This window comes from Cinclus cinclus, chromosome 1 (assembly GCF_963662255.1).
Source record: "Cinclus cinclus chromosome 1, bCinCin1.1, whole genome shotgun sequence".
NCBI classification, from domain to species: Eukaryota; Metazoa; Chordata; class Aves; order Passeriformes; family Cinclidae; genus Cinclus; species Cinclus cinclus.
Genome location: NC_085046.1, coordinates 16,666,866 through 16,680,468, shown reverse-complemented (window position 1 = coordinate 16,680,468; position 13,603 = coordinate 16,666,866). Strand labels below are relative to the sequence as shown.

Genomic DNA, 13,603 nt, shown 5'->3' with positions numbered 1-13,603 from the left:
ATATGCTATATGTCTGCATCAGCAGCATTCACTCTATATGTAGCTTGAGTTTTTCATCAGTAAGCTAAGGAAATATCGTGTAGGTGATTCATGAGAGGGGAAGTAATTGCTCCTGAACTAATTCTCAAAAATAACTATCAGCTGTGTACTATCAAACCAGGAAGATGCTTCTAGTAGGTTCCTGAAAGGTTCTGATCTCAGATACATTCTATTAAATAGGTTAATGAAAAGATTGGCTAAGGAAATAAAAGGTCAAATCATTAGCAAATGACTACAAGAAAAAAGGAGATAATTATAAGCATTTTGAAAACTGGAATAGGAATGAAATATAACTTGGAAAAATCAGAGGTCGCCTAAAATCACTTCAATAAAATTCAGCAAATACAAGTACAAAATACTACCCAGAGGTAGGAGAGCTCAAATCCACAAATAAAATAGATAATAGACAACTGGGAAGCAGTATGTTTTGAAAGGTTACGAGGATTACTCAGCATTACAGACTTGAGTAGTGGTCCATGATGAAGGTGAAAAAGCAGGCAGCCCTCATTGTGGGGTGTATTAACAGATAATTTTACATGTTCTAGAGATGATGCATAATGGGAGTCCTTGTCTGGGACACCTAGAGAAGCAGGCTAACAGAATGGATAGTCAAGAAGAGAACAGCAGGGTGGACAACAGTTTTGGAAAGCAAAGCATAGTCTGTTAAGAAATTTGATTAATTTAGCCCAGATAAAGAAAAAAAAGGCGTTAAGTCAAAGTGGTCTTTTGTGGACAGATACTAGTTTATGGTGACTGTGGTCTGAGAAGAAGGCAAAGAAACAAAGAAGGTGAAGAAGACTTTGAGTATATTATGGGGTCCCCTCACCCCACGTCTGGTGCTAAGGAAATGAAAGGTGGAAGAAGGTAGTTAGGGTGGCTGTGGGGTCTGCCTGACTGGAAGCTCTCTGACAGCAGGGAAGCAAGCCCCTGTCAGAGACAGTTGTGCTGTATGTAGTCCTGCTGCAGTGCTAGAGTGCTCCACTACATAACCTCTGTCAGATTCCTTCTGCCCCAGTGTTTCTAAGAAAATATCCAGTGGCTTGGAATTTCTCACTAACAGCGAGCATTAACTGACAGGCTGCTTCTTGCTGCTTCTTTCATCCACTCCAAGTAAGAACTTCAGTACTCTGCATTTTGACTATTTCCTCCTGACGTATTTAGCTGATGGCTTAAATTCATTTGTGAGAGAAAACAAGAGAACTAACAAAGCCTGGTTTCCGGTGGATTTGTGTTCACTCTTTCTCACCCCCTGCTGTAATATCAGCCTTTCTCCCAGCCCCCATGGACTCTCTGCATTGTTTCTTAGTGTCACGGCTCTGTGCCCACTGTCAACAGTCCTTGCAGCTCCCCCTTGTCTTTTTGAGTTCTACCCCTTCAGCCCCCTTGGCTGTTCCCTCTCTGTTGGATAGGGAGGCTGTCCCACATGTTCCAGCTGTTTTGGGAGTACATTTATGCTTATTGGCCAATATGAGAGGCCAAATGAAAGAACAATGAGACTATTTAACTGTTGAATTCACTCTTTTTCCTCAGCACAGAAATGAACATGAGCTGCTTTCTCTGATCCAGCTGTGAGTTTCACGACATTCGTAGATGTTTGTAGACTGCTGTCAAACTTACCTGAAATCAATTAAAGGGACCAGAAATGATTAGCAGACAGACAAAAAGTACTGCTGCTAGAATGTTATTTGTTTAAGTACTCAAGCTAAAAGTAGGAATACTTTTAAGAATACTTTACTTTTAATGTGTTTTTAAATACCAGAAGCAGTGATTTTGATAAACATTTTGTTTTGTAAAAGAAATGCGACACAATTTTAAAAGTTTCAGCACTTACTCTTGTGCATATTCTCTGTATATGTCCTAAATAGTTCAGGACAAAAACTAATAAATTAATCTTTAAATATATTTCACAGCTACAACAGTCTTTCACTGTTTCCAACTGGTTTAACAACACAGTAATTCTGATGCTTTTAGCATTTCAGATAGTTCAGATAAACCAAGATCTTTTTGCATAGACCATGTTTGAAGAAAGTATGTTACACTTACTCTATTCTGTTAAAACAGCTAACATTTTGCACTACTGTTCTTTCTACACTGTAATTAGGCTCATGTAGAGCTGACTTCAATCCTGATAGGTAATACAATGAATTGAGGTGCTTCATGTACAAGTACATTGAGTGAATCAATTGCAATAGTTGTAGCAACTCAGAAATATTCAGGCCAGTGGTCACATGCCTCCTGATTCTTTGCAGTGGATGGCTTGATGCAGCACCTCTGGCAGAACTGAGACAGAAGCATAGGAAACATTACTCAGTCACAGTAATCTTGTGTCTCTGGGGATGCCCACTCCATTTTCACATTGTCTTGGTCACAGTTGAACAGATTTCTGACACACTCAACTGACTACATATAACAGTCCAGAAATATTAATGAATTTTTATAGTAAAATAAAATTAAAATGATTACAGGTTTCTACATCTCTTCCAAGTTAGTAAACTTGTGTAAATAAAATATTTGGTAGATTTCCTTATTCTAGAAGGATACTATATTTCCATATTGCCAGTACCCTGGATCTGGGCCATGAATGGTAGGCTTTGGGTCCCACAGCATAGTGTTTGCAAAGCTGTAAGAAGATGCACATCTGCAATGGCTTAAAATCAGTTTGTGTCTCATTTTGGACCTGGCTGTACACAGTACAGCTGTTTGGGATCCGCTCTGAACTGACTGCAGAAGGAATCCCTACAGGACAAAGAAGGCCTCTTGGAACCCTGTGTGATATAGCTGTGCAAGTCTCAGCCATGATCCTGGCACCCTGAATGAAAACATCCTCATTAAACCCCTCAACCTCTCCCTCTGACTCAGAAGTGCTAGCATAGAGACCAAAGACACGGAGGAGACTGATGGGACAGGAAGAAGAGAGACTTCTAATGCTTGAGATTAAGGGAGACTTCCAGCATCTGGAGGTGTGCAGTAACCCATTTGGGTCATTGCTCCTGACAGAGCTTTGGGTTAAGAACTACAGCTTCTGGGGTGTTAGTGAAGGACAAGGGGCAGGGGGAGTGGTGGCTGCTACTGCAGAAGGGTATGTGGAAGGACTGTGAGGTGATCAGGAAATACAAGGGACTTACCATGCAAGTACATTAAAGGGATATTTGATTATCCTGAGAATGTGTGAATGTTGAGCAGGCCTAGTGCAATTCAGACAGGTATTAATAGTTAGGCTAAAATAGGGAAAATTAATTTCCAACAGGGACCTGATCTTCCCTTTACAGTAGCCCTTGTCTGTTAAAAAAGAGAATCAGCCCAGGCACACCATTTAAAAAATGTGTTTATTTATGTTGCAGTGATATCACTCCGAGTAACAGATCCCATGTTAATTTAGCTTAGTCCTGAGAGCTGCTGCTGTCAAAAGCCCTAGTTCTTCTCCACAGCAAATGATGTATCTTTAGGTATTTGCTCAGAGCAGACTTGGAAATACAGACTCCCTGAGCTGTACTAAATGGTAAATACCAGCTTCTGAGCCTTTCAGTATAAGCAGTTTCTAAATAATCTCACAAACTATTCACTTGAGAGAAATTTCAGTACAAGTAAATTATTCTTGTGTGTTGAATATCCTCTTCTACTGCATGCAGCAAGAGACAAAAAGAATTTATAACTTTCTCTCTTAACCAACATGTGATATTATAATTATTAGAGGTGCCCAAAGGTAAAGACAAAGTGCACATCATCACTAGGATATATGGACTACAAATGTAATTTACATTTAGCTATTACAGAGTGACTTGACTACTCCGTCAAGTGTTGTTTCAAATAATTCTAAAATAAGATTATGATTTAAGGAGCAGATATAGCTTGTCAGTGGTTTAAAATTAGATCATACATTCTGCATAACTGAAATCTGCTCCTTATAGGATGTGCATGCACGTGTATGTGTGTGGGGGAGGGAAAAAAAATCATCTTTTACTACTCTTTACTTCTGCACTTTTGAATTACAAAATGGAATTTTATATTAAATGGCAATGGATGCAGTTAGGAGATTTTGCTGTGGACCTTCTCCTCCAAAACTCATCCTTTGCTGTCTCCCGTCACAAATCCCTTGTGCATCAGTAAGATATTGAGCAGGTGTATACTTCTGCCAAAGAAAATGCACGAAGTTAAACACATGTTAGAATGTTTTACTAAACTAGGTCCTTATGATCTGCTTTAGATTTAGATCATGATGGCTTATCTGGAAAACCCTAACTACATCTTCTAAGCATTTGTGCTATTCCAAGGGGGTTTCCACGGAGCAGGAGGGAAGCTGGGTGATCAGCCTGTGCTGCTTTAGCTCCACACAGATGCTCTGAAGGTCAGTGTTAAAAACCACTGGATTAAGGGCTTAGTTTTGGAAACAGTTGTAGGAATTATCTAGCACCTTGGGGTTGAAACACTAAGAGAAAAAAAAAAAAAAATATATATATATACTGGTTACAGAAATGCAACCAGCCAGCCACCGTAGTTGCAGGGAGAAGGAAGGCGGCTCAGCGCCCGTTCCGGCGGGATGCTCTCCGTGTCCGGGACAGGTGAGGCGAGCAGGACGAGTGGAACAGCCCGGGCGAGGCGCCCGCGGGCGACGGGCCCGGAGATCCCGAAGGCGCAGCTGCCCGTTCCCACCCAAAAGTCGTTCCCTTCGCCAAATGCCTCCTTCTTGGACAGCCCAGCTAGCCCCACGCGTCCCGGGGCCAGCCGAGGAGCAGCCTGTGCCCCCTCCATCCACCCACCCTGGAAACGCTGGAAGCGGGAGCGCCTTCCCCACAGCGGCACGCATCCCTGACAGACATCAGCCCACGCGGCGGATCTGGCTGGAACTGCCTTCCCCCGCAGCGCCGGGCTTCTCCTGCTCCCCGCAGTCGGCGGGGGAGACGCGGAGGAGGGTATTTTGGGCTCCCGGACCGCCCTCCCGCGCTCGCCTCGCGGGTCCCGCCGCTCGCCCCCGGCGCGGAGGCGCAGCGGCGCCGCCCCAGGCTCGGCCACCAGGTGTCGCTGCCACGAGCCGCGGGCGACCCCCGGCCCGGGCCCGGCGGAGCCCCCGAGGATTGCCCGCCCCGACCCCCGGGAAAGCGGAGCGGCTACCAGCGGGGCGACCGCCTGCCCCGCCTCCCTCCCCAGCTGAGCCGGCTGCAGGTGAAGCCAGGTGCCTCGACGCCTCTCCGCGGCAGCAGCACCGCCTCCCCAGGCACCGCACGGCGCCGTCCTTCTGCCCCGTGAGTGGCTGCCGGCTGACTGACAGGCGAGGCGGCCACATAGGGCGGCCGCTGCCTGGCGTACACCTATAAGGGCCGGCGGTGAGGGGCGCCGCGCCTAGCGGGGCTGTCTGTGGCAGAGTCGCCCGGTGAGCGTCCGTCCTCCCACGGCCGGGCGTCCTCGCTCGCGGAGGCGGGCGCCTGCCCGCTGGCTCCCCGGCAGCAGCCCCGCCCGCCGATCCCTGCAGCAAGTGGCAGTCCCGCGTCCGCGGGCCCCCGTCCCCGGCAGCGGCGCCCGAAGGATGCGGAGCGGCGGAGCGCGGGCGGCGGCGGGGCGGCGCGGGGGGACCCGCCGATGCGCCGGGCGCGGGCGCCGCCGCCCCTGCGCGCTGCGCCGGGCAGGAGCTCAGTGAGCGCGGCGGCCGCGGCGGGAGGAGGCGCAGGCGGGCTCGGCTCTGCTGTCGCCGGAGGGGCTGCGCGCCGCTCCGCGCCGGCGGTGGGGCTGTGCGGAGCCCCGCGCTGGGGAGGTTGCGGGCGGCCCCGCCACAGGTGACTCGCGGGCCGGGGGTCGCGTTCCGCCCCGCTGCCGCTCGGCCGCCTCTGCGCGTTCGCACCCCCTGTGTCGCGGCCGCCTGCGCGAAGCCCATCTTCAGCCTCATCTCCGTGCCGGCGCGACCGGCAGCAGCGGGGGACATGGCTTTGCTCCGGCTCCTTCTCCTCCTGCTCCTCGCCCAGCGCGGGCTGGGGTCTGCCGCCGATCAAGGGCAGGCAGTGCGCGGCCGGGAGCGGGCGCTCGGAGGGAAGCAGCCTATTTACAACCACATCAAGAGCCGGGAGCCTCTGCCGGCCCCGCGAAGCCGCTCTACAGAGAGCACCATCTTGGCGCAGCGGCTCGCCGAGGAGGTGCCCCAGGATGTGGCCTCGTTCCTCTACACGGGCGACTCCCGGGAGTTGCGGCGAGCCAACTGCTCCGGGCGGTACGAGCTGGCCAGCCTCGCCGGCAAGTCGCGCTTCACCTCGCACCCCTCCCTGCACGGCGCCCTGGGCACCCTCACCCACGCCACTAACTTACTCAACATGATCCTCCAGAGCAATAAGTCGCGGGAGCAGAACTTGCAGGAGGACCTGGAGTGGTACCGCGCATTGATCAGGAGCCTGCTGGAGGAGGACCCCAACATCTCCAGGGCCGCTATCACTTTCAGCACGGAGCCTTTCTCCTCCACTCCCCAGATTTTCCTCCAGGCCAGCAGGCACGAGAGCCAGGTCCTCCTGCAGGACTTGTCCTCCACGGCTCACCGCCTGGCAAACGCCTCGGTGGAAACAGAGTGGTTCCACAGCTTGAAGCGCAAGTGGAGGCCACATCTGCACAGGAAGGTCATAAACACAGGCTCCAAAACTTTAGAAAACAGTTGGAAGAGGCGGGAGAGCTTCACTGCTGATAAGAACCACATCAGGTGGTCCTCACCATACCTGGAGTGTGAGAATGGGAATTACAAACCCGGCTGGCTAGTGACTCTTTCGGCGGCTTTCTATGGGCTGCGGCCAAACCTTCTGCCCGAGTTCAGGTGAGAGGAGTGTTCTGCTTGCTTTCTGTCCAGAAGGGAAGGGGGGAGGCAGGAGGGGGGGTTGGTTCTGCCCTCCTTCTAGGGAAGGACATTCTGCTCTCTGGGTGACCTGATCAGCCCCTGCCGCACGGGCTGCTCAGTCGCACCGCACAGCAACCTCAGGCCTTCCCGTTGAGCTGTACCTTCGTGCCTTCGGGAGCTGTTGCTCCATGAAAGAATCGCTGCCGTCTCTGTCTGTAAGACTGCGTTTGCCCTACCTGCTCCCATTGGAGCAGGCGTGCATGTGGGTTACGTTCCCGGTGTGCCTATGGTGGGGAGAGGAGAGCAGCAATTGCCACTTGAAGTTTATCTGTGTCTCCAAGAGGAAAATGCTCACTGACCTGCTACTTCTTACTGTGAAATTGAACCTAGCTGGACCCCAGCTATGCTTTTAACCTGCTGGGAAATAACATTGTTGTGCTGGTAAACTGCTTTTTCTGGTCTCCAGAGCACATCCACTGTGGGGTGCTCGAGCCTGGTCAGCGGTAAGTACACTTGTAGGTGAATAAGTGCTGGTGACTGCAGTTAATGTGGCTATAACCTGAACTGGCAGTAGGAAGGCTTTCCTTTTACACTACCAGCTTTATATTTGATACCTGGCATATATAAAGCATATATATTTGCTTATTTTTTATCGCTTGATATACTTTTTGTTGATTTTATGTACTTTGCCTTTTACATACTGAACTGCAACTAACAGAGAGGAAGATAGAAAAAGGCTCTTTCTCATGTCTTTGTATTTTGACACCAAAAGAGATTTGCTCAAAGAACAAGAGCAACCTGTAGAGTGTGAGATGCCAGTTTTTCCCCTGACTTTCCTGCAAGGTTCACAGGTAGCCCTGTCCAGTGGGGAATGCCCGCTGCCCAGAAGCACCTGGCGTTTCTCAGGATGAGAGAGGAGGACAGGATTTCTTTTGTGCTATGAATTAGTAGTATGTAAAGACTGATAAAAACATAGCAGACTTGGCAGAAATTTAGCCACACCTAGGTGGCGAGGCAGTAGTGTCTGCAAATGCTGTTTCTCTTGGCTTAGTTTGAAATCCAGTGAGATCAAAGGGATGTGAGTGCAGTCATAAATCCTTGAAAAAGCCTGGAATTTGTTGAATGGATAACGGTTGCTTATTTCTCTGTTGAATTACGTTGTCCCCTGAAATTTTCACACTTATGAGGATGGCAGGGTTAAGGTAAAATGAGCTCATCTGTAGGCTGTTTGTTGCTGAATTCCTCTTGAGACCAAAACCAAGGAATAGGTCTACTGCAGAGCTCTTCTGGACCCTAGGGAGTCCAGAGAAATTGGGAAGCTTGTCAGAGATCATTGAAATGCAATGTTCAACATTTGATGAACTTCAGGATGTGGATAAAGGTTAATGTAGGCTGATATTCTCTTGTTGGAGATACTTTTGCAGGACCTGAAGAACCACTAGGCTGGAGGTATGGTGGCAGCCACAAACCAGCTCTTTGGGAATATAAATTTTGATATGAAGCTTAACTCAGAGAAGCTTTGATCTTGACTTAGTTGAAGAGGAAATAAACCCATGTTTTAAGCAAAAGAGTCTAAAGCTCCAATCCCAGCTCTATGCCAGGGTTCTGTGGTGCGGGGAATCATCTCAGTGGTGTAGGTTTCTGCTGGGGTAGCTTTGGTGTGCAGAATGCACCAGGTCTGTTTTGGCATAACCCTGGCCAACCACAGCAACCAGTAGATGTCCTCCTGGATGCAGTACAGAGAGCACTGCCTTCCCTGCCTCATCTTCCCTGCTTCTGCTTGCAATGCAGGGGTCACTTCTGTTGAGGAAATGGAATAACCTGTTACAACTCTGATACTTCAGAGGGCATTCACTGAGCTCATTTAAACTTGGAGAGCCACTTCTTGTTTAGACGATCTTGAGATGGAGTATGCTGTCCAAGTTTAAAGTGTTGCTGTTATACTGAACAGTTAGGACAAAACTAGCAAAGATTTGTTTTATCAACAAAGATGAGTTTGTAAGCATTTCTAAAAAATGGGTTAAGTTTTTTGCTGAACTATTACAAAAGCAGGTGGAAGAAGTAAAATTATAAATACAGACACATTCTGGCAAGGCTGAAGCATAGTTCCTGTGTTCCTGACTTGAAGTATGCTAGATGAAAGATGAGCTTTAATGTAATATTATTACTTGAGATATTGAGAAAGTAACTTCTCAGCTACACAGAAAATAGTATACACAAAATATGCTTCCAAGACTTGTGGTTTGTCTCAATATTTACACAGTGTTTTCAGTACTTAATATGTACACAGCCTTAATGTGAATTTTTCAGAGTAAAAATGGTTAAAATCATGAGCACATAATAGAGAAATGTAAACTCTAGTTTGGTTACTGGAAAATTAGTGTAGTATTACTATAAGATGCCTCTTGAAGTAAGCTTCAAGTAAGTAAACTTCCCCTCGCCATCAGTCTGGGTGACACAATATTTTGATTTTAAATTGTTATTTAAGACCCTTATGAAAAAACAGTGTTCATTAACCTCTGTATTTTGGGGCAACTATGTTGGTTCTCCCAAAAATGTATCTTTGAACCATCTGTTAAAAATATTGTCATGAATCAGCTACCATGCTCCTCCCATTTACTGGCATGATATCATTAATGGTAACTTTGTGTATGCCTCTTTAATATTATTCTAACAGTTTGTGTAATTTCTTTGCTCTCATTAGGTTTAAGGCATGGTACAGCAAGAGAGTTCTTTCACATTACAGAAGGAAAACCCATTGCTCCTTCTCGGTATCTCTTCTGTGGCAGTGACAGATGGGTTTATTCATGTGGCATAGTGATGGAAAGAGATTAATGAAGGCAGTACTGATAACTACTCCTGGTTGTGTTCAGTGCGTGCTGCCACTTCAGTGCTGTTGTCAATGGTGTTCCAAAAGTGCAGCAGAAAGCAGCAAGCTTTGTTCTTAACATAGTGAAGTTACAGAGCTTTTGGCCTGAGGCTGTGAGTGTTATGGGCCAGGGGGCTCATCTGTCTGCAGTCTCACCTCTCCCCAAAAGATTCCTGCCAAAGTGTCCCAAGTGAAGGCCAGGGACACAATGTGGTTGTCTTGCCATGGCTAACACTGTAGATGAATACTGAGATGAAGTGAAGAAACCAAAGGCAACTTGACTGTGCTGATAAATGTACCAGAAGCTGTTCAGGCCCAGTGGAGCCACATTAGCCTAATGAAATGCTAAGCTAGCAGTGCTGCCTGTCTGCAGCTTCTTAGCAGTGCTTGCTGGGATTTTGTTGTCTGCGTTTGCTGGTCTTTCCACCCAAAATGCATGGAGATAACTACTACCTGCTTTATAAGATGCAGTGTAGGCTCTTGTTCAGAGATCAGGATCCACACAGACTCAAAGTCACTTGATGTTGACCATCCCTCCTGTGTAAACTGATGCCGTTTGCAGCTGAAATTCACCACCTAATGTGCCTAGTCACTCTACTACTGTAGTGCTGCAGGGGGTAGAGAACAGCAGCATCTGTCACAGGTCTTCTGTGCCCTCCTCTGCTACTGCCTATCACATGGGCAGAATGAACCATATTTTATGGCACGTGATGATCCCACTGTCCTCCTTGCAGCCTTACTGAGAAAGTGGAAAAGTGTTGGAAGTTGCGTGTTGTAAATATGATTCCTTTTCTAAAAGTATTTTCTTGGTGCCTGGAGAAGAAATGAGAGGTCTTTTGTTGCTTTAGCAGTCCAGGAGACAAGTGGGAAAGGTCACTTCATCTAGAAGAAAGATGACTTAAATAGTCAGCTAATGGAACACACAAGTTTAAAAAAAATAGTACTCCTGGGTCACTGAGTCAGTCTTCTGATGTCACAAGCCTGCTTAAAGTCATCAGGTGACAAATCTCCATCTTTAAGTAGGTGGGTTTCCCTCTTGACTCTTCAGTTCACTGGCATGCCAGACCTAAGGGTTGGATCACCTCTCCCGATTTCTGATCTGAATTTATTCACAGCCAGTTCTGATTTATTCTGATTCAGAACTCTCTTCAATCTGACTTTAGCACTCTTAGCTGTTTTAATGTCCTTATTTATAGACAGTGGCCCCTTTTCCACCTTTGTTTACTAGACTACACAAACTGGTTTTTAGTCTCTGTCATAAGCCTTCTGTTGCCATGGTCCCTCTTCCTAAGTCTTGTTCCAGTATTTCCTGAATGTGGTTAGTCAGATTCATGTGTACTGTTTCAGCCTTGTGAAATGACATCAGTTATCCCCAAACTCTGATGAATGAGTTGCTGCTTTTGCAGTTCAAAATGTACTCTTGTGTGCTCTTCTCATTTTCTATAACGCTGTGTAGTAATACATCTATGTTATGGGAACTGGGCATTGGTCGTAATTTCTCATCGTGGAGGTCAGATTGTCTTCAGGATATGAAGCGTTGGCTTTCTTTCCCCCTCCCACCGTATTCCAGCAAGTTTTTTTGCTAAATCCAGCACAGCATTTGCTATATCTTTAAAAGGTTTTTAGGGAGAATCCTATGGAATAATGTCTGTTTTGTCAGCAAGGCACTCAATCAGCAAGATGAACATGTTTGGGGTGGGGTGTGTTTTGTTGTTTTTTTTGTTAGTTTGCTTTGGGTTTTCTTTTTAATTTTTATTTTGAATGGAGTATTTTTCTGGGTCATTCACAGGTGACTTCAGAATGAAGTTTGGCCAGTTTGTGCTGCATCTTAATATTTTCTGTCTCCCAGAGGTTTGCTATTTCTCTCATTTATTGGAAAGATATTCCTTGATGCAAAGATAATCTTTACTGCACTGTTAAATTGAGCTGTTTCTTCCCTAAAGGCAGTAAAAATGTAGTGATTTCCACTGTACCATTAACAATTACTTGGTCCACTCCAGTGCTAGACTATGATGGGACACTTAGTTAAGGAATCATTGCTAAAGACAGATTAAACCATGGAGGTAGTAGTATTTATGAGAAATAAGTAATTTCTTGGGGATTATATATATGATATGATGTATTATTCTGCTAAATATTTCACAGCTATTAAATTACTTGGTAAAAAAAACCCAAACAAATGTAGACATGAAAAGAGGAATTTTAAAAATGTCCTTTAGACATGGTTTAATTTCTTCCTTTTTTCTTTCTCTTTTTTTAGTTTACCCCAATCTCTCTTTAGTCTGAGTGCTGAGCTAAGAGAAAATTAATTTTAATTGTTTAAGGAGACTTAAAATTTTTGTCACATTATATAACACCAAAAATATTTTTAAATGGTGAGGTTGACATTTTTTTATAACATGTCCTGGTCCTTAACATGATTGATGGTGTGGGTGGATTTAGAACAGGTTTCAAAAATGAAGATGAATTATTTATTTCTTAGAATTTCTGAAAGTCTTGGATTTGTGTTCCTGAAAAGAAGTTAATGCAAAGAAGCCTCTTATTACACTGTCTCTGTGGAAACCCTCTGGGTATTTAAAGTATTCTGTAGGCAATCAGTGATGTCCCTGCCAGCATTTTTCATATGAGGTCATGGATAGGGGTAGAAAACTGGATGAAGCATAGGAAAGGAACAATAAATAGGGATTTCTCTTTCAGAACCATGATTCAGCTTCCTTCAGTATTGGAGGAACAGAAATGGGTCTTTGAAGAAATAAGTTAAATATGGCCATGAGATGATTGAAACACATGCTGCATTCATGTCCAGAATTACGTAGCACATGCTAAGTTGCAATAAAAGGAGCTTTTATTCTGGGGGATGTCAAACTTCTGTTTCTAACTCCTTTGTTCTCCACCCCCATCCCCCTTGGGCCAGACTTCTAGCACAGCAGGTTTTCAAAGCTCTTTTGAAGGGGATGGACATGTGGCAGTTCTTCTCTGTCTGAGATTCAGCTCCAGGACTGTCATCTATTCTATTTGTGAGTGTGGGCTGAGATAGAAATGCTCCTAAAGGTAAGAAAAAATGTATTGCTGTGTTGGGTCAGAGGAAAGTTTTCCATCGTCTTTGCTCTAAAAGCAGCTTCTGGCAGGTACTGAAGGAAAAATGTCCAGATCTCCTATCCTGGTAATGTCCAATTTACTAATGATAAGCAATAAAAAAAGTTTTTTTAGACTTTACCTGAAAGACTGGATAGTGATTATATATTAAAACAACCTTCATGATTCTCATCCATGTTTTAACATATTTTTGTCTTCTGCAGTGTAGTTTGGCATTGTATTCCATAATATATTTATATATTCCATAATATCCATCTGTTATGGGTTCCATAATTTTGTTTTAAAATTCACTTCATGAATCTAAATTCATTGGGCTATCCCAGATTCTTAAATGAATACTTTCACTATATGAAGGTATTTGAATTTTGAAATTGAATATTAATTCAACATATCGAATGATTTTTTTTCCAAGTGTTTTATTGCATTACTTCTGTGTCAGCCAGATTTAGTTATGGATTACACTAAGCGTTTTTATCACTTGCAAACTTTGTTACTGGCCAGCCATTTATAGTCATCTGTGGATGTGCCAAAGAAGACAGTTGTTCTTGTTTACTTCCCTGCATGTGAAAGCTGACTTTTGTTTTGTTGATTCTTTCAAAAATGATGAAAATAACTAATTTTTGTCAAAAGCTATCTCCACTCTGAGTAATTTTTATATCATGTGTATTTATATCTGTGTCTTGTGTATTGTGTTAGAGATTCTACCTCAGCCTTCCACTTCCTGAGGTATTTGAAGTGTTTTTAATTAGTAGAGCCTATCCTTTTAACATGCTGTTTCTAAAAATATCTTGGTT

At 45.1% G+C, this 13,603-nt stretch overlaps 1 protein-coding gene across 1 annotated transcript in view; it reads left to right on the top strand.

Moving 5' to 3' along the window:
- The first annotated feature begins 5,951 nt into the window (after positions 1 to 5,951).
- GPR158 (G protein-coupled receptor 158) overlaps positions 5,952 to 13,603 on the top strand; it is a 180,218-nt gene continuing 172,566 nt past the window's right edge. Inside the window, exon 1 of the mRNA XM_062494249.1 lies at positions 5,952 to 6,823. Within this exon, the coding sequence (XP_062350233.1) occupies positions 5,952 to 6,823 (872 nt within the window). The remainder of the gene's footprint in view (positions 6,824 to 13,603) is intronic.